This window comes from Triticum urartu, chromosome 7 (genome assembly GCF_003073215.2).
Source record: "Triticum urartu cultivar G1812 chromosome 7, Tu2.1, whole genome shotgun sequence".
Classification (NCBI taxonomy): Eukaryota; Viridiplantae; Streptophyta; class Magnoliopsida; order Poales; family Poaceae; genus Triticum; species Triticum urartu.
In genome coordinates, this window is record NC_053028.1 from 463275622 (window position 1) to 463296199 (window position 20578).

At 41.4% G+C, this 20578-nt stretch overlaps 1 protein-coding gene across 4 annotated transcripts in view; it reads right to left on the minus strand.

The window, feature by feature from the left end:
* Positions 1 to 19320, minus strand: part of LOC125519756 (structural maintenance of chromosomes flexible hinge domain-containing protein GMI1) — a 33791-nt gene extending 14471 nt beyond the window's left edge. The window contains exons 1-27 of one of the 4 annotated variants that reach the window (XM_048684512.1): positions 19182 to 19320; positions 18078 to 18425; positions 17962 to 17991; positions 17619 to 17705; positions 17472 to 17527; positions 16783 to 16866; positions 16350 to 16422; positions 15573 to 15628; positions 15386 to 15491; positions 15236 to 15304; positions 12594 to 12677; positions 11661 to 11711; positions 6361 to 6481; positions 6224 to 6276; positions 6027 to 6155; positions 4489 to 4579; positions 4350 to 4384; positions 3020 to 3095; positions 2733 to 2921; positions 2425 to 2607; positions 2328 to 2349; positions 2142 to 2256; positions 1939 to 2055; positions 1490 to 1810; positions 1284 to 1411; positions 312 to 489; positions 108 to 210 (exon numbers count right to left, since the gene is read on the minus strand). In XM_048684512.1, coding sequence (XP_048540469.1) covers positions 108 to 210; positions 312 to 489; positions 1284 to 1411; positions 1490 to 1810; positions 1939 to 2055; positions 2142 to 2256; positions 2328 to 2349; positions 2425 to 2607; positions 2733 to 2921; positions 3020 to 3095; positions 4350 to 4384; positions 4489 to 4579; positions 6027 to 6155; positions 6224 to 6276; positions 6361 to 6481; positions 11661 to 11711; positions 12594 to 12677; positions 15236 to 15304; positions 15386 to 15491; positions 15573 to 15628; positions 16350 to 16422; positions 16783 to 16866; positions 17472 to 17527; positions 17619 to 17705; positions 17962 to 17991; positions 18078 to 18404 — 2884 coding nt within the window. In that variant the 5' untranslated portion in view covers positions 18405 to 18425; positions 19182 to 19320. Of the gene's footprint in view, positions 1 to 107; positions 211 to 311; positions 490 to 1283; positions 1412 to 1489; positions 1811 to 1938; positions 2056 to 2141; positions 2257 to 2327; positions 2350 to 2424; positions 2608 to 2732; positions 2922 to 3019; positions 3096 to 4349; positions 4385 to 4488; positions 4580 to 6026; positions 6156 to 6223; positions 6277 to 6360; positions 6482 to 11660; positions 11712 to 12593; positions 12678 to 15235; positions 15305 to 15385; positions 15492 to 15572; positions 15629 to 16349; positions 16423 to 16782; positions 16867 to 17471; positions 17528 to 17618; positions 17706 to 17961; positions 17992 to 18077; positions 18426 to 18963 lie in introns of all 4 variants that reach the window. The other 3 variants (XM_048684515.1, XM_048684514.1, XM_048684513.1) reach the window with 3 other exon arrangements.
* Between the last annotated feature and the right edge of the window lie 1258 nt (positions 19321 to 20578).

Here is a 20578-nt window from a genome sequence, read left to right on the forward strand (position 1 = left end):
ATTAAGATGGGAAGCATGATAAATATGAGTTTAGGAGCAGGCCAAACAAGTGTCCACACGCATACAATCTCATAAATGTAAAACAACATGAGAGCTTGTCATCTTACCTTTACATGGATGAGAGAGTTCACTATCAGATAAAGAAATCTTTAACATCGCTTCATAATTCGGCCTTACTCTGTCCAATTTGTTGGTTTTGAACAGAAAATCCTTCATGTGTAGCACAATAACATATATGATTAACATGGAAATGCAGTGGATTCACTAAACTTATGACCAGTTCTATACTTAAAGAGGTACATATGGCTCACCCTGATATACAGAGTCAATAAATCTGTTGAGAGATCCACTTTGATGTCCTTAACCTGAGCCAGAATATCATCACCACCAAGTATAGTTATGACGGCCTTATGTATATCAAGGAAAGGAATTCCGTTCCCATACAAATCATGGCTTCTAGCTGCAAGACATCTAACTGGCATTCCAAGCCTGCACACAATTTTATAAGTAGCTGCAGGTATATGAATGTACGAAAGAAATATAACAAATCAGACAACACAATTCCAGCATTCATGCCAGACTATGGAGTGAGAATTTCGAGGTATTAAACAAAATGAGGGTCGGGCAGTTTGATATCAACATTCTCAAAATCAGTACATATTAAGCGTCGGGCAGCTTGCTTGATCTATCAAAATGAAGATATTGAATAAATAAGGCACTACTGGAGTACTTTAATAGGAAGAATTAGAGAATGTAACATTACGGGGCAACGGACAATGCGTGCACATCATTTTTTTCAGATAGACAAGGCATGGACCCCTCCTTCAGTTGAAGACAAAGGTTGCTTATGATGCAGACTGCTTAATCCAGAAAATGATGGATGGCCAAATTCCAGGTGGTGCAGCTTTGGTGGAGGTAATAAATGTAATGATGCTAACATAAGACTTGACTGATCATTTGCACAGGAAAAAGACAAGGAATGAGAAAAGAAAGGAAAAGAGTACACTAAAGTGAAGCAAAGCTGACATAGTCCCACCAACTAACAGAATGTAACACATACTGCAGAAATATGACAAGTAATAAAGTTTCTATAAGTTGAAACAGGCCATTCTATCTTTTATCCTTTATCAGTTTGAACTTAGGACTATTCGCTAAGCTGCCGCTCGCAGTAAGAGAGTGGACCAGAACAACACCAAGTTTCACAGGCCAAAATGCAACTCATCTCCATCACCAGTGGACATGAAAAGCATTTGGAAATACGAAATTTTGAGTTAGTAGCTAACCTTATATCTACTACAGCATTGTCAGCAGACCAATCAGCATCGCAGGATAACTGCCAATGTCTAGTATTGGAGTTTGGACGAACTGTTATCCTCGTTTCATGCTTAATGACAATTGAATCTCTGCACCTCTACATTTCAACACTTGACATTAGGGTAAGAAAGCAAATATTTCTTGCTCGTTCAACTGGAAATGTTATCATACTTACAACTGAGAAAATAAAACTGTAAACACCAGATTTAGTAAACATGCTTGTCTCTTCGCTCAACTGAAAGATATACAGTCCATTTATGCTATTGCGCGATGAGGGTTTCTTGAGCTTTTTATAAATAAGCTTTGCATGAAGATGATCTTTGCTTCCAGGCAGATGATAAATCTCCATTGCCATCTCTAGATCATCATCCTTCACAATATATCTCTTGTCAAGGAGGCTGGTGGAGCAGGTAGTAGCATTTTGTGGCCGGATTACAGCTATTATTTCACGTGGAAGGTTATAACCAGCCGTTATAACTTTTTCAAACGGTACATCCTGTGACAGTAACAGATTAGATCAAAAATCAAACATAGTATGAACACAGAAAATTAAAGGCCAAAAATTTCAGTCCTGAAAATTTTGCAAAGATTTAACATAAAGATAAAAGTCTGTCGACTACTAACCCCATCTATAGCAAGATCATTGCCATGTAAATTCCGTAAGACCTCAATACACGCTGGAGCCTTTGCACTTTTCTTTCTAAGCATTTGACACCACGAATCCTCGTCCATGGTTTGACACTTCCATGTGTACAAAAAAACATAACTATAAGCATATAACATGCTCAAAGAAATTGCACCAGTAGTATGAACTATAGAGTACTTACCTTGTTATCATCTATCACGCTGATAGGGAAGGAGAAAGATTCCTTGATATTAAGGTGCACACTATCTTGACCTACCTCGAGTAAGCAACCTTGATCACCAGAGCACTCAATAGACCTTGAAAACGAATTCATTTAGCACTTGAAATTGAAACAAATTTCGTACACAGAAAAAATGAAGGCAAAAACCTGCATATAAGTCGAGCTTCACCTGCCACAAAAGAATAAGGTATTAGTGAGGAGATATCGGGCATGACGAATACTTCAGACCATGAAGTGAACTAACCACAGATATCTCCTCGAAGTCCTTCAACAACAACATATTCCAGTGTTCCATAGAAATTGCTTTTCGATGAGTAGAAATTGTTTTTCATTCGTGCAACTACTCCTGGTTGGATTTTCAGATGATCTCCTCTTCTCCATGTTTTTCCTTTTCTGCTAACCGAGGTGTGAACTCTAATAACTTCGACTGCATCATGGTAACGAAAGACAAGAAAAAAATTATATAGCAACAACAGCATGGTTTCTTAACTGAATAAATAGAAGAATAAAACTAAAAAAGTGAGCATAACAAATCACATGGTAATCCCTCACCATCTTTAGATATTCCAAGTCGCTCCTTGTTGCTTGGGTTGATAATAACAGTATGCTCGTCGTCCCCTCCGTCCATTTCCACATCATACTTTGCATGCATATTATTAATCCAGTCATGATACTGCTTCTCCAATTGCGTACGATTTAGTGATCTTTCACCTTTACGAGCATCAACACTAACCTCCTCAACTAGAAAAATAAACATAGAAGTACAACAAAGATTAGAATGATGGAGATTTATTCGTATAACTGACTAGTATATCAGCAAGTTTGAGAGGAAAAAAAACCTGAGCTGTGATTACGACAACTGCCATCAAAGCAGCGAAGTGCCTTAGTAAAAACATCGTGTTGTGCTAAATCAGTCTGCAGTTGAATACAGCTTTAACTGGTTAGACAATAAATACATACTGTGATACTGTAATAAAGAGAACTTGAGTTATGTGCAGGAGCACATAATTGCTACAGATGGGAACTCGGATTTTTCAATTTGATCAGACCGTACATGTTTGAAAATATGCATACGGCATTACAAAAGATTCGGGAAAAAAAATGATGATACGACAAAATAATAGAACTTCCAAAAGTAGAGAAACTAAATTGTGATAAAATCTTTAGGAAGCAGTAATATTGTTTAAATTACAAGTGGAGACGATTGTTCTGCTTACAGAGCTAAAGTCAGAGTGAGGGGAAGCAGCCACATAGGGTTAGGGTTTGATCAACTTTGAGCACGTCTGTTAGATGTGTATATATTGGTGCAGTGCATATACAGGGGTTCCATGCATACTTTGCTCACTTGTACCTCTATGTAGGCTTTTGGCCTTGGACTAATACAAGCCACATTCCTTGTAACATGGTATCGGGCCAGATTTAGGTTTTCTTTCTCACCCTCGATCGATTTCCACTGGTCTCCAATCTCTAATCCTAACCCCCGTCCCCCATCCCTATGTGGTTGGAGGGTACTCTTCTAATATTTCTAGATATTAAGAACACAAGCTTTGCCCACTCTCCCAAGCCTCCACTTGAACTAATCCTAGAGGGTGGGTGAGGGGATTTGAGAGGGGAGTGAGCACCACTTGAGCTTCAAATTTTCCCCCCTTTTGCAAGAGCATTTGAGCAAGTTATAAAAGCATCCTCATGCTTGTTTCTCCTGGGAGTTTGGGGACACCTAGATGGTTGGAGTCCACCGGGAGCATCTAAGTTGTGGATTTGCCAAGGGTGCAAGTGACGTCATGCATTATCTTCGATTTGGGGCTTCTTTGGTTTGCAACAATGGTCACCCCCTAGAAGCTCCAGTTCAAGTTGCATGTCAATCAAACTAGGAAGATCTCCTTAAGCTTGGGCCTCAAGCCAATTGGAGATAAGATCTATGATTTTTCTTACTTCGATCAAACTGTTAGCCCTCTATATAAAGAGGACCCAATGAGATAGAAAAAGCAAGCAAGAATTAGAAAATAACAACTCTTCTATCTTGCCCATGGTGGCGAGAGCCTACCCCCTACCCTCCCTAATCCAAGTATACAACAGTTCATACACCAAATCAACATAACACAGAAAACAAGGAAACATAAGGAAACAGCACGACATAAGCAGCACAAGACTAAACTCAAACAATTGTACCTTAGAAAGAGTTGGATTAAAACCCGCATCCGTTTCTGCAAACATAGAAATAACAATGAAGAAAGCACTAAAGCAACAAAGAATAGAGTTTTCTGATTCTTTCAGATATGAACTTAAAGTAATATTATGAAAACCTCACCAACAAAGCATTTCACTCTCTTGCAGCATCGCTTCAGGAGTTCAGCCTTTTGTCCTTTACTCTGTTTAGGTTCCATGAACGGAAGAGAACCCTGTGGCAAACAAAATATTGTCAGTTGATATCTCCAGCAGTAAAGATTAGCAAAATGTAAAAAAAAAAATGGAAGTGACGACATGGAGAAAGTTCTTTGTCAATGTCTGCAAAAGTACACAACCAACCACATAAGAGAACTTCGTTCTGAACGAAATTGAGCAACCGTTTCATAAAGCTAATTTTCTGTTTATAGGGCATAAGATGCAAATGTGGAGATTAGAGTAATAGAGAATCCTTGACACAAGTCCTCTGTTCATAGTACCAGTCAGAAGATAAGAACATCAACCTGTAGCTTTTTTAATCAAAAAGAAACTGAGGCAGAGATGATTTATGGACGAGTTTAGGACACGACCTGTTGATCTTTATGAACCCACAAATGCCTAGTGGTGTGAAACAGAAAGAAATACATGGACATGTATTTCATTAAGTAGCAAGTACAATATGACCAAATTATAAAACTTGTTAAAAGTCGTAAGTATAACAAAGAAAAGTTCATCTAATATCTGGGATTTTCCCTAGCATGAATCATCCACAGTATCTTACAGAAGTCGACCGCCTAGTTTCTAATCCCTCTGTCCCATAATATAAGCTGTTATTACATTTAATATACTCACATATTAGATGTAATAACGTCTTATATTATGGGACAGAGGGAGTACGTTGTAGACAAATATCACTGAGGTACTTATAGTAGCATGTAAAAGACAAAAGTTAACAACATGACCTAGTATTTGAGAAGCACCAAACTGAGAAACATAACTTAGTCCTGAACTAGACAGGTCTAGGAGGCTAAAGCAGAGTTTATAACCATTATGAGCAGCATCATTATTAGATGGTGAGAAATTCAAATGACACATAACATATTAAGCAAGAGCTTCTGTAGAGAACCAGCCAAAATTATCTCATGAAACGAGGTTCAGGTTGCTTAGGCCAAATTAGATAATGAAATGGTTCACTAATGAAACAATGTTTTAGTACTATTTCTGATAATAAAATGAAAGGACACGCAGACAGAATTATTAACAATTGGCACGCTTAATACTTCTAACAAGAAAAAATTGGCAAGGGTAGGTGAAAAGTTGAATATATTTATGGGAATATTAAGATGACATTCAATATAAATGAAGCTGCCCATGAATCAGCTTACCTAACACACACAGAAATAAAAGAAAATATAGTAGTAATACTGACAACGTGGAAAAGCACACAAATTGATCAGATTAGAAAAAACAATCATTGAAGTACATAGGAAAATGCTGGGAAGATTACAAAGACGGAGAGGAAAAGATAAGCTGTAGAAAAAACCCAGTATGGCAGACATCAGAATAGCCTTATGCAGGCACCAAAGATACACTTGCTCACTTGCTATGTGCAATCATAATCAAAAGAAATGTCTAAGAAGGAAACATCTTATTGGGGTGGGTTTTCGAGTACGAATAGCGTACCCATCTTGCATCAGGGAGTAACCGGCCAAGTCGGCGGACTGACACATGTGAAAAATTGTCAAAGTTTTCTTTCACCCCCAAGGCATTTTCGCTTAACTTTTCTAAAATAGAATCGATAGATTCTTTTCCCTGTGAAAAGAAATTGTTGTCATGGTAGGAAATTATAAGCTAGCTGTTTAATAGTTATTCCATTATACCTTGACAATTGGAAAGTATACACACTTGATCCGAGCATGTGCTTGGCGACTAGCTGTGATTCATCATGAGTATAAATTAGGGAAAGACATGCAGTAAAAATATATGTTTATAATTTTAAGTTAAAATAATTTGTTACCTGCATTTGTTGAAGTACAAGCAAATTTTAGATGCAGATGAAAATCAGGACCATTAGAAGAGTGCAGATTAGTAAGTGTCACTTCACTTTCCTGTATTTCTGCTAAATCTACACCATTCACCTGAAGATAAAACAGATCCAGAAAACACAGCTATAAAAACAAAATATACATAAGGCCCCTGAACATAGCAGAGCTATAGTCAGTATTTGATCATAAAGTAGACAAATCTAAGACAAGTAATTCGGGATGGAGGGAGTATGTCCATATTACATAAATATAGTAAGGCAGATCGTAACACAAGCTTGCTTGATTTCCTGGAGAACTCCGTTCATATTACTCCCCTGCCCCCACCCCCTTTCTAATTTTCAGAAGTCCAAATTACACCATAAGATATAAACTGCTCATGCCTTTTAACCAAGTGCAAATTTCATCCACTTGGACGATGACTACTCCTTAGTTGAAAGGAACATAGTGCAAACCAAAAATTCATTGGAAACAACACCACATGGGTTGCTGAAATCAGTATCCCGTATATGTGTTGTTATGTTTTGTGGGTGAAGCCCAGGGACAGCCCCATAAGATGCATGGTGTCTAAGGCTAGGGGTTTTCAAATTTGTCCAGTCAATTAACTCATCTCCCAAAGATAAGACTAGATTTCTCTTCCCAAGTATGTTAGACAACTGCAGCGACTTCCGCGGCCGGGCCTTCGTCCCGTCTGTTGAAGGAGACGACCAGGTCATGGAAGCCATGGCCAGGTTCGATGAGGGACTGCCGCTCATCCAAAACGCCCCTCCGTCCCCGCTGGCGGTCGAAGCCAGCAACGATCTTCTGGTCACGCCTCCTGCGGCCACAATCTCCGACGTCCAGCTGCCTCCTCCCGCAGCTTCCCCGACCATCTTCAACACCCGCCGGAGCGCTCGCATCTCCAAGTCTGAAGAGCCAACCTGTCTCTCAATGCTGGAGAAGGCCAAGCTGCGCAAGAGGATGAAGCTGGAGGGCAAGAAAGCGGTGAGAGGGCCGGATCTGCTGCTCCCGGAGGTGGAGCTCCTTGAGATCGCCGGGGAGGGGAGCCACCTATCCCGCGCGATGACGCATTGTGCTGGGAAGGTGCTGCTCCCGGAGGTGGATGTCAGACCCGAGTTGTCTGACGGACTAAATTCAGAAAACGCACTCAGAATTCAGAGAATATCAATAGCACAGCTTGATTTCAGAGGGAAGTTCTGCTAGGGTTTTGGTTACAAAAAGACCAACCGGGAACACCAGCGGCTAGGGTTTACCCCAAGGGAGAATAATCATGAGCACGCAGGCTCTCAAAACCTGGCTATATAGCCTTACAAGACTCTAGAAGGTGCGAGAAGCGCACATGGAGGAGAGGGGAGTGGTTGAGCTTTCCAGAGAGATCAACAGCGACGCCTTGACCACCCAGAGCCGTCCGATGAAAGATTAACGCACCACGTCTTCTGTAGCTTGCCGAAGCGGTACGAAGCCACCAGGAGCGTTGGATGGAAGATGGATGGTTCCCACAGCTTCACGCCCATGGTTAGAAGTCTGAATTCAACTGAATCACGAAAACAGAGAGAACACTGCAACTAGGTCCTGACAATTCCTCCGTGCGAGACCAGACCTGTCCTCAAGGCTGAAAGGAAGGAAACACCTTCTGAATGAACTGAGCATCCTCCCAGGTGGCGTCCTGCAATGGCAAGTTGACCCACTTGATCTTCCAGCGTACTACTGGTATGTCGATGTCCCCCTGAGTTCGAGGAACCAATTTCCTTTCCAGAAGCATTTCTGGTTCCAGTAGGATTGTGCCATCTGGGTTGATCAATGGAAGTTTGGGATTGGGAACAGCAGTAGGGCCGATGTGTTTCTTTAACTGGCTGATGTGGAATGTGTGGTGAAGCTTGCAATCCTCTGGTAACAGCAGCTTGTAAGCGACCTTGCCTATTTTTTGTAGGACTTTGAAGGGGCCATAGAATTTTGAATGAAGCTTCAGGCACCTGTGAATGCTGAGTGTGGTATGTCTATACGGTTGCAATTTTAAGTAGACCATGTCTCCCACTTCCAAAGACCGTTCACTTCTCTTTTTGTCTGCATAATGTTTCATTCTTTCCTGTGCTCTGAGTAGGTTGCCCTTGATCTGATTGGCCGTCTGTTCAGCAGTGAGCACAGACGGTAATGTGTCAGTGCTGTCCTCAGGATATAAAGCAGCTTCAGCTAGCATTTGAGGTTTCCTGTTGTACAAGGCCTGAAATGGTGTGATTTGGAGAGCTGTGTGAAAGCTTGTATTGTACCACCACTCAGCCAGGGAAAGCCACTGGTGCCACTTAGTTGGTTTGAGGAAAGCCATGCATCTTAAATAATTCTCCATGCACTGATTAACCCTCTCGGTTTGACCGTCTGATTGGGGGTGATAGGAGGTACTAAGGTGGAGTTTAATTCCCAGCTTCTTGAAAAGTTCCTGCCACAAGTTGCTAGTGAAGATCTTGTCCCTGTCAGTTACTATCACGGATGGAAGACCATGGAGCTTAAAAATATTATCCACAAAAGCCCGTGCTACAGAGCTGACAGTGATAGGGTGTTTCATAGCAATAAAATGGCTGTACTTGGTGAACCTGTCCACAACCACTAGGATTAAATCCTTGTTGTTGGATGTAGGCAGCCCTTCCACGAAATCCATGCTAATATGGCACCAAGCAAAGTCAGGGACCGGCAGTGGCTGTAACAGGCCAGGATATCTGCAATGCTCTGCTTTGTTGATTTGGCAAACAGGACACTGTTTGATATAGTCCACTATTGCTTGTTTCATGCCAGGCCAATGGAATAGTAGCTTGATTCTCTGATATGAAGCTCTGTGGCCTGAGTGACCCCCCAATTCAGAGCTGTGTAAAGCAGCAATTAATTTGTTTTGAAGGGGTTTGCTGTTTCCAATCACAACTCTGTCTCTGTATCTGAGAATACCATTCTGGAAAGTGTAGTTGGGCAAGCCTGCAGGATTAATGGATAATTGGGTGATCAAGTCTTTGCACTTGCTGTCAGATTTGTAAGTATCAGTAACCTCTCCTATCCAAGCAGGTTTGGCTATACTAACAAACAAACTATGGAGTTTGTGTTGCACTCTTGAAAGTGCATCAGCAACTCGGTTGGTATTTCCCTTCTTGTACTCAATTGTGTAATTGTATCCCAACAGTTTAACCAAGAGTTTATGCTGAATGCCTTCAGTAAGTTTCTGGTCTTGGATGTACCTTAGACTTTGTTGGTCAGTTCTTATTATCAGAGAAGAAGCTGAAAAGTAATGTTTCCACTGTTTGAGTGCTTCTATAATGGCCAAAGCTTCCTTGTCATAACTGGACCAAGCAATAGCTCTAGGTCCAATTGCTTTGCTGAAGTAAGCAATTGGCCTTCCACCCTGCATGAGAACAGCACCAATTCCATAAGCACAAGCATCAGCTTCTAGCACAAATGGTTTTGTGAAGTCAGGTAGAGCAAGGACAGGAGCTTGGGTCATCTTATGTTTTAGGGTGTTGAATGCCTCTTGCTGCTCATTTGACCACTGGAAATTGTCCTTCTTAAGGGCATTGAAAAGGGGTTTGCAGATATATCCATAATTTTGCACAAATCTTCTGTAATACCCTGTGAGGCCCAAAAAACTTCTCAATTGTGAAACATTTTCAGGGGCAGGCCATTGAGTAATTGCTTCAATCTTCACAGGGTCTGTGGCAACCCCATCTCCCCTAATAATGTGGCCCAGGTACTCCACCTGAGGTTGAGCAAAAATACATTTGCTTAAGTTGACCACCAGTTGGTTTTCCTGTAGGGTTTTAAAAACCTCCTCCAAGTGTGCCAAATGATCCTCCAATGTTTCACTGAATATCAGTATGTCGTCAAAGAAAACCAAAACAAATTTTCTGAGATATTTCTTGAGGATTTTGTTCATTAGCATTTGAAAAGTGGCAGGAGCATTGGTTAGGCCGAAAGGCATGACCAAATATTCATAATGCCCACAATGAGTAGTGAAAGCCATCTTTTCAATGTCTTCCTCCTTCATTCTTATTTGGTGATAACCACTCTTCAAATCCAATTTGGTAAACACAGTAGCCCCATGAAGCTCATCCAGCAAATCCTCAATAACTGGAATAGGGTATTTGTTCTTGATAGTTTGGGAATTTACTTTTCTGAAATCATTGCACAGCCTCCAAGACAGATCCTTCTTTCTAATCAGAATAGCTGGAGAAGAATAAGGGCTAGAGCTGTCCCTAATTATTTGCTTATTGACCATGTCCTGGATGATTGTCTCCATAGCATTCTTCTGATGATGTGGCAGTCGATAAGGTCTTTGATTGACTACTTTGGCCCCGGGCATAAAAGGAATTGCATGGTCACAAGCCCTAGCAGGGGGCAGCATAGTAGGACTAGAGAAGACCTTTTTGTATTTTCCCATCATGGCCTTAATTTGAGGATGCGCAGGGGCCTTTGGTGTAGCTTCAGGTTGTAGCTTGTTTACAACAATGACTGCCCCACAGACTGATTGCTCCAATATATGCTTATCCATGCTAGATTCAGTGACAGGACCAGATGGCAAGCTCTCATCCGAGAAAGTGACCAACTTTTGTTTGTCCTTTGTAATCTGGAATTCCATGAGGTCAAAATCTAACTTCACAGGGTTGTGGGTGGACATCCAATCAGCTCCCAAGATAATGTCATAGCCCTGAAGTTTTAGAATTCAAAAATCTGAAACAAATTCCTCTCCCTGAATGATATATGGACAGTTTGGGGCCATGAATTCAGTCCATAAAGTGCCTCCATTGGCCACGTCCTGCTTACAGTGTATATTGATCAATGGGAAAACAATGCAAGTGTAACTAGGTGTGTGTGTGTGTGTGTGTGTGTGTGTGTGCGTGCGTGTGCTTTCAGCTAAAATAACCTATTACTATTTTGTGCTTGACATTTGAAAAGAAGCCAATGTTGGCAGGTTCATTCTAGCCCCTTTTAGCAATCATCTAGCATCATTGATATAGCTAAAACTGGATACAGATGGCCATACCATTCAAGTAGGCCAACTTTTGGCTAGCAGAAGATCTTGCACTGCACAATTATCTAGATATTACAAAGATAAACATGTAAAATAAATAGCTCAGCATTTGATGAATAAGATGCCACTAAAAGAACAAGCTGAAAAGATCCACTCAACAATCAAAGGGGCAAGAAATAAAGGAGAAAAATCCCGTGTTTCCAGTAGTAACTATATGACAATAGTCTTATTATTCAAGCCTACAGTAGTGATAGGAAATTCTGGACAGACCTCAAATTGAACTGGCCTCCTTGTACTCGCAGATCCATTATCCTCGTCATACTGGAAGAATTGACAAGGTATTTCAGTTAGCATAATTTGTTGAGGTAGGTAACTGCACCAGTATGAATTTTAAGAACTTTGCACACAAAATAATTTTAATTCACTTGAGCTGAAAAATACTGAGTTGTAAACCTGTAGAGAGCTCCCAAAATGGCACTGGTTCAACAAGTTATTTGAGATTAGCTCAGACTTGACTTGCCTCAAAGCACAGAATTCGTAAATTCAAGCTGTGCTTCACTCATCATCAATTCAGATCAGCTTGGACTAGATTTTTTTTACGCGTGCTTGAACTAGATTAAGTACATATACATACTATATTATTACAAACAAGAGGGCAGAATTGAGCTAATCTTGAGCCACATATGTTTCTACTTTGATCTTCTAATACTCCCTCCGATCTATATTAATTTCGCTGATTTAGTACAAAGTTGTACTAAATCAGACAATTAATATGGATCGGAGGGAGTGTTATTCTTTTAGTTTGAACCAATTTCTTAGTTCGTTTTGAGCTTGAGATATTATTTCAAGTGAAAGCATGAACTTTAGTGGGCTTGGTCGAGTTCAGCTTGTTTGAAACCCCAGTACGATGGATAATTGAGACTAAATCAAACAATATGACAATTGTACGAAACAAAATACATCTGACAGCTGCACTGTATCATTGCACTGTACATTCCAACCACATCAGTGAATTGGCCAAGACAAGGAACGAGCATCGTGACATAAATTCTAAAGCAATGTCATATTGCTAGTAAAATCATATGTTTTTCTCCAACATCCACAGAACTGCAAAGTATTCAGCATGTATGTTCGTTTATTTGTACTTCCATCTCATTCAATCAATGCTTCAATAAATGATTATGGATTTGTTCAGAAAGGAACCTGTATATATGGAAAATATATGTCCTTCAGAAATCCTCGAAGTTTAGCTGGCTCCAAGTGCCTATTCAAGCCGTGGATTTCCACCTGTAAATGTTGACAGAAGCATGTGCGTGGACACGCATAAGTGTCGCATTAATGAATTTAACAAGACTAGCAAAAAAAAATTATCATCACAAGAAATCCATGAATCTGGAGAACATAGGTTCCTGAATGCCAAGAACCAGTACTGTTTTGGGTCTAGTATTTGAGTTTGATAAGTCAGCAAAAGCTAGATCTCTAAATTCCATAAATCATCTCAGCTTTAATCGTAAGATATAATTAACCGGTGCATGACTCTCAACAGAAAAATAGCAAGTTACAAAATCAGAAGTAATGTGTACTAGATATTTTTAAGTGTTGCATAATCCTAGATAGTAGAGCTAATTTTGTTTCCTTAACCGTGGGTATATACAAATGATAAAGCTTTCACATCGACAAGGATAAACATGCCACATCAAACCATAGCTGATGCGGAGCATCCCAAGGTCATCCCCATGGACCTACCATCGTCTCACCAAGTGACTAGCGGACCAATGACACAAGCACGTGCAAGAGCCCTCGAAACTAAGGTGAACTCACTCCTCTCCGAACTACCACTTACCATACATGAGAATTGGCTACTACCTCAAGCGGAAACCCTATGTGTGATCAGGTGTTTGGAGGAAGGCCACGGACCAACTACATTCAACGGACAAGACGGTGAGGACGCCAAGTTCACGGGACAAGAAGAACTGCTCGAAGTCCCCAGGCTCCGGACGACCGACGAACCCCGGACGTCCGACGACCTCCAGGCTCCGGACGTCCGGCCCTCTCCGGACGACCGACACTTCCATACCCGAGCCAAAACTACGGATTTCCAAAGCGCTACGGACGACCGACGACCTCCAGGCTCCGGACGTCCGACCCCGACCGGACGTCCGACCGAAGTCCACCCGAGCCGAATCTACGGACGTCCGACAGGCACCAGACGTCCGGACCCTCGCAAGCCTCCGGACGACCGGTGACTCCCGCACGTCCGGCGCCTGTGCGCTGCCATGTGTTGGGGCGCAGCCCATGTACCCCCCCCCCCTTTCGCCCCCTTTTACACTAAGACTATATATAGACCTCTCCCTCCTCCTTTCTAGGGTTAGCAAAGGATTAGCTCATATTTCGTGTGAGAGCTTTGTTCATCCACTTGGATACCTTCTCCTCGGAGATTCGAGCCTCCACCGGAGAAGATCCCCCAAGCGGATTCAAGACCCCTTTTTAGGGAAGAACTCAAGACCTCCTCACGGAGAAGACCGGCTACCCTTGTATCGTCCTTAGTTGTCCGTGGATCGTGTATCTTTCCTTATGTACTCAAGGATCTAGCACATGTGTGACTTATTCGTGGTGGTTTAGTGTTTCCTCTTGTGTTTCTCCTTGTGTTTTCCCTCGTTTTCCCCCTTGTGTTCCTCGTGTTCTTCGCGGGGTCCGCTCCTTTCATGAAAGATCGGGCGATTAGGGTTCTACCCTACATCAATAGCCCTCATGCCAAACCTCATACAAATGGGTGGTAAGGAATATTTCTGCATAAGACATCAAAGAAACTTCAATATACCATTGTCTTTAGTGAAAATTCACTTTGTGTTACTGTGATTTATTGGTTTTCTTAAATGAGTATTTCCTCCAAAAATGGAATGGGCATACACAGGAGAAACAATGTATTTGATTTAGGGAGGATTGATTCTTCAAGTACATACTTGAACCAATGGACTCACGCAGAGCTAAAAACAGAAAGCTTTCCCTAAAAAAAATCCTTGTTCTGGTACTGAAGCACGAAAAACAATACAGACCACAACATTCTGAAATAAGATTTGACGTCCTGAATTTTATCCACACATCAAGAAACAAAAAAGGCATATTATGCTTGAATAATTGCTTCACCTTATTGTTTTTTTCTAATTTGACTTTGTACTACCACTCACACCATTGCTTGTTCTTTTTTGTTCCTCAATGTCTACGTCGCAATTAGACTTCAAAATTTGCATCGTGATATATTTATTTCGAGCCAATGTTATGTTGTTCATCAAATACAGAATTTGTCGTGAAGACTTGAATTACCTTTTGTAGTTTGGTACAAGAAATACTACAAGGTTTTACAATTTCAGATCCTATGTTTGAAGATGTCTAAGAGATCCACCCAGAGAAAGTGCCCAGTTAGGCAATGATCAATTGCAATTGGCCTAGTTATCTTGGTTTTCGGCCAGAACAGGTCTTTTGACAGTTTTCTGAATCCAGACCTCAACTACTGAATCATTGAGATTTTCGGTTCTATAAAGTAAAATATGATGATAAATCCTAGTGAAAGAACATATGCCTGTTAAGATTTTATCAGTATTGAAAGAAAATTTAAATTAAAGAAACGGTGAAGTAACAAATACTCCAATAACCAGGAAATAGGTATCAGTAAATATGGAGATTTCATACTTATGACCGTTACTTGACATGAATTGGTATCTTGGTATTCTATACCAAACATATGAAACATGCAATCACAACTCAGATATCAATTTAGCATTGCTGATGGGCTGATATTGCAGGGCATCAGAACATCTAAAAGACAGTCAAGATAACTGGATCACCTGTGTAAAACTTCGATGTGGCGACAGTGCCAACTCTTCTTCAGATGGATCTCTAACTCCTCCAGCAGTCTGCAATTCAATCGTGCTGATGTCTGCTACTTTGCCAAGGTACAGGAATATAATTAGAAAAACAAGGGGTTGGCAGAACACCTTCCAGCTGAGTTTAGATGAAGACTTCTCCAACAGAGCCTCCCTCGAAAGATGCAAGGTAAACACTTTCCTTGATTCCTTAGTTTTAGAAGAAACTATGGCAGTTCTATTGTAAAAGAAAGAACATGGCAATCAATTAAACTGAAAAACTTCAATCTTTGATATAGATTAGCTGGTAAATTCATACCTTCCAAGATGCATCGATGCAATAGTTCCACCATAGCCAAACATGCCAAAGAAAGGCTGTAGATATTCGATAGAGTAACAAATCAAGTACTCCACATATGAATTGTCGTCTATGAATATTTCATTTTAGTGAAGTACAGTGTATTTTCACGTGAAAAAATATATAGACGGAGAAGCAATGTAAAATACAGGACCAAGCAACTTCTAAAATCATAGTTTGTTATCTTCAAGAATTGCATAAAACTGTCCCTCAGTTGGCCTGATAAGCCAAATAATCGAAATGGCATACACCTCTTTATTTTGCCAACTATGGAAAATAACTGATACAGTAAGTGATATAGCAATCATAACATGCCCAGCTATACTTTAAAAGGTAGCATAATGAATTAAAAAAAATTGAGGAAGCCATACAATCACAATGGTAATAAATGATGTATATGAAAAAATCGTGCTTCTTTCTCCTTTAATTCTGTTAATCCCATCCAACAGAAGCTGAAACTCATTTGTACTCTCTCCTTTGAATAGGCATAGACATACTGCTAAAGTACATGATCTGTTTTACGGTACATCATTTAGAAAGTTTCAGCTGCAAAGGTAAATTCAAGAAAAATGAAGAGACTCCCATAACATCCAATGGTTACTTACAGAACATGTCCAAATGGAAATCATATATTAATGCAACTTAGATAAATGTCACTGAAGGATTGTTGATAAGGCAAACAAATTGCAAGAAATGGAATAAGTACGATCCATATGTTTGTGATATATAATTGCTCACCACTAAGTATGGCGCTTTCCCGCCGATACCTTGTTTCCGAAATACTCTGTGGTTAGAAGAACCCATTGTACCCCTAAATAAATAAGACTAAATGAGATCCAAACTATGTTGCATTAGGGCTTAAGTAGGATGGTTGTGCAATCGAACTCTGCATATGGAAACTATGAAGAAACATAATAAAAAAACAAAGTACAAGTACCCTCCATATAAACAATATTAATATCAAAAGGGCATTCAAAATGTTCATAAATTAAATAGTAATAACCATTTTTCCTCTTTATATCGTTACTGCTCTTTGAAAACGAAACACTAAATTACCCCCACCCCCCTTTTATGTTTCTCTTGTGCACTCCAACCTCCAATTTCCCCTAACACATTCGACAGAGTGAATACTTAAACTTCATGTGGTAAAACTTCAACTAAAGAGCGTTACCATTTAGAGATAGAATTATCTTCTGAACCGTCCATCCCCCTACCAGTATCAAAGACCACAATCTTTTCTCCATCAACAGTTATCCTACAACATGATCCAACACTCGTGTGAAAGTGATTCTGAGAAGTAATGAATCAAAGATAATAACGTTTGTCAGGAAAGAAAAGGGGAGAAGAAAACAGAGTAGATTGATGTAATGGTATAAAAGAAAAAACTGAAACCCAAAGATTCCATGCAATGAGCAGCTTTCCTTTTCTTGGTATATTTATCATTATGTTTGCGATGAGATCCTACTTGGAGGGTAATTTATACATGATTACATCTACTTAAAGCCAATTCTACAGCTAAGTATCTAGTGCTGCAATGGAAAAAAGACAAAACTGAAACTACAACCTGGAGCATAGCCCAGTGCATTATGAAAACTGCCTTTGTGCTTCAGCTGATAGTAACTAAGCTTTGATAATATATCATATTCTCTCCTGTATTTGTGACTAACATGATATTACTTGTGTAACCAGTTCGCTTTGCATTATGTGCAATGCATAGAGCATTTAATTCAGCAGGGAGTTATGAGGGAAACAGAGACATAGACAGGTCCAAAGTGGAATTGAAAGGGAAACAACCCAGCAAGGATAGCTACCGTCTGATACCATAATTGTCAATTGGGATGGCGATAAATGGGAACTAACCTGATTAACTTTATTTCTTTGCTACCATTTGACCACAAAGCCTGTAATGAGTTGTCCTGATGACAGGAAAAGACAACGAAGGTCAGATCTTCACAGGTGGTCACCTATGAAACTGAGGAGGCAAAATACTCGGACAAGAAAACTAACAACAAGGTCTGCAAGAGCACTCTCAGTGCTATATTCTGCCGGAAGCTCTTGAAGCAGTTCAGTCGGAGGTGTAAGGTCCCACATATTCTGAAGACAAGCAAGTAAACACATAAGCACAACGAATGTAAGGATTCATCTACATCATTTTCTTGTACATGTTAACTGCACCACGGCTTGGGTTTGGCACAATTACACCAATCGTTTATGAATAGTGAATGACACCGCAAAGATTATAGGATCCTCAAGGGATACTAAATTAGGAAATGTATCTTAGCATGATAGAATGAAAAATTCTCAGTGCTACATGACACAGATATGGAGTAAGATTAGTTCAAATACTGACCTCATATGTCCTGACAAATTCTTCACCATCCTAGCAAAGCAAATGGATAGAAAGAAAATGTGTTAGATGGTCTGCAGTCATTTCGTGAATCAGAACATGAATGAGTTGGGGCTTACCTGAAGTCTTAATATGTTAGTACCCTTAGTGACAAAATCACTGAACTGCACTTTCTTGTCTATCTTTCTGTCCAGCAGGTCCTCTAGATAAACATCGCCATCCCATTCAATTCCCCGCTTTTGACCACAATGTGAGGAGGCATCGCCCAACTCTTCCCGAATACGATGTAAGAAATCAGGAAGCGGCATCTCTTCTCCAGGATCGCGCAGCTTAAGGCTGGTGCTTGTGCCATTTGGCAACAGGATCTGAAACTGGTAGACTTTGGTTGCAGGACCGTGGTGTCCGTATTGCACCACGGCCCACTTCTCGGATGCGCTGCTCGCCATCTTCACATCAGCCAACGGGACCTGCTCAACACCGACTACAGGTTACATGATTTCCATATATAGAACGGGAAAGAAAACCCTCAAAAATCATAAAAGGGGAAAACAAGAACAGAGGAAAAACAGGGCAAGAACCCCAAAAGCCCAGAGGAGGGGGAGAAATTCCAAAATAAAATCGCGCATTCCATATAGAACGGAGACGGCTTCCCTCAATAACTAAAAAAAAAAAAAGAACAGAGACGAGACGCCGCAAACCAAAACCCCAGGAGGAAAAAGGTCGATCCGACGAAGAGAAGACAGAAAGCATTGATTGTTCCAGGGCAAGAAGCCTAGCAAAGCAAAATCAAGGAACCCTCGGCAGAAAAACGCCAAAAGAAACGCAAAATCAAGAAACCGCCGGCAAAAAAAATCCCAAAAGAAATGCGAAATCAAGAAACCGTCGGCAGAAAAAACCCCAAAGAAATGCGAAATCAAGAAACCGTCGGCAGAAAAAAAAACAAAAGAAATGCGAAATAAAGAAACCGTCAGCAGAAAAAACCCAAAACAAGGGTAAAAAGGAGACCGGAAGGGCAGAGGGGGCGCAATGACGAAGAAGCAGGAAGAGGAAACGGGTCTGATGCCGCGATGAACTCTGTCGGAGCCAAGAGAGAAACCCTATCGTACCAGGGCAAGAAACCGGTGAGCGAAATCCACCCCCAAAAAAATGCGATTTCTCTCGCGCGGCACAATCGAAAAGGGGGAGCGGGGTGGGAAGGGGAAGGGAATCCAAAACGCACGCACCAATGAGAAAACCCCAAAGGGAAGCACGTTTGGTGAGGAGGAGGAGGCGATGGAAAAGCCCTTGGCGCAGGCAGCAGCTGGGAGTTTTGAATGCTGGGAAGGGAAAAGATGGGGTGGTGGGAAGACAAAGGGGCGTCAGTCTCAGCCGTCACTCGGTCCGGTCAGGTCAGGTCAGGTCAGAGCAAGTATAATAAGCCTAGTCAGCTGGCTATAAGGTTTTACATGTCAGCAAAAATCCTTACTGGAGGAGTGAGAAACGAAGAGAGAGAAGAGCCGGCGCTCCGTGTATCGCCCGGCTGCAGCTCAATCTTCGATGCAATACAGCCAGCATGCAGCCGGCGTGAGTGCTAAACGCAAGAGCTCCGTCTTTCCTGCCAATCATGTGAGCCTATTTGACCTTCTTTACATGCAAACATTGAATAGTATAGTCCATCTAATAGCCAGCCTACAGCCAGCCTATTATACTAGTAGTCTTTTATCAAGCCTTTGGATGATGTGGCACCCATATACAGCCAGCAGTAGGCTCTTCTATTAGCCATGCTCTCAGGGACCAACGCGGAAGCTATCCTCGAGTCCTCCGTTGGCCGCGCTAGGCACAAATCTCTAAGGCCTTCTCTGTTCATAGGATAGGATAGGAATTTTATAGGAATAGGAAAATCATAGTAAGTGAGATAACATGCATGTCAATTTTTATAGAGAAAGAGATGTCATTTGATGCATAGGAAAGGATTTTTTCCTTTGAGTGCTAATGTATTTTTTCCTCCAAAACATGAAAGATTGATTCCTATCCTACATAGGAATAGGAATCCATTCCTACAAACCAAAGGGCTTCAAAAGAATTTTTCCTTTGCAAATCCTATCCTATAGAATTCCTACAAAAATCCTACAAACCAAAGGGGGCCGAATCAAACGTCGTCATGGTTCGACCTCCTATGATGGTTCGACCTCCTATGATGGTTCGACCTTCATGATCGCCTCGCTCCCCTCCACCCCACCCTCCTACGATTCCTGAAAAATCGGACTGCCTCCCCGCCACTCCACTCACGAGATAAAGAAAAAAGAAAAACAACGCACGTCCCCCACGTCCTCGTATCCCACCTCCCACTCCCTTCCCCAAATCCCTCGCTCTCGATTCCCTTCTCTCTAGAGAGGAATCACCGCCGCCGACCTCCTCCCGCCTACAGCGACGGAGGCGGACGCCGGGTTGGGTCGGACGCCCACGTGGAAGGAGCGGGAGAACAACAAGCGGTGCGAGCGCCGGCGTCGGGCCATCGCCGCCAAGATCTTCACCGACCTCCGCGCTCTCGGTGGCTACAAGCTCCCCAAGCACTGCGACAACAACGAGGTGCTCAAGGAGCTCTGCCGCGAGGCCGAATGGGTCGTGGTGGACGATGGCA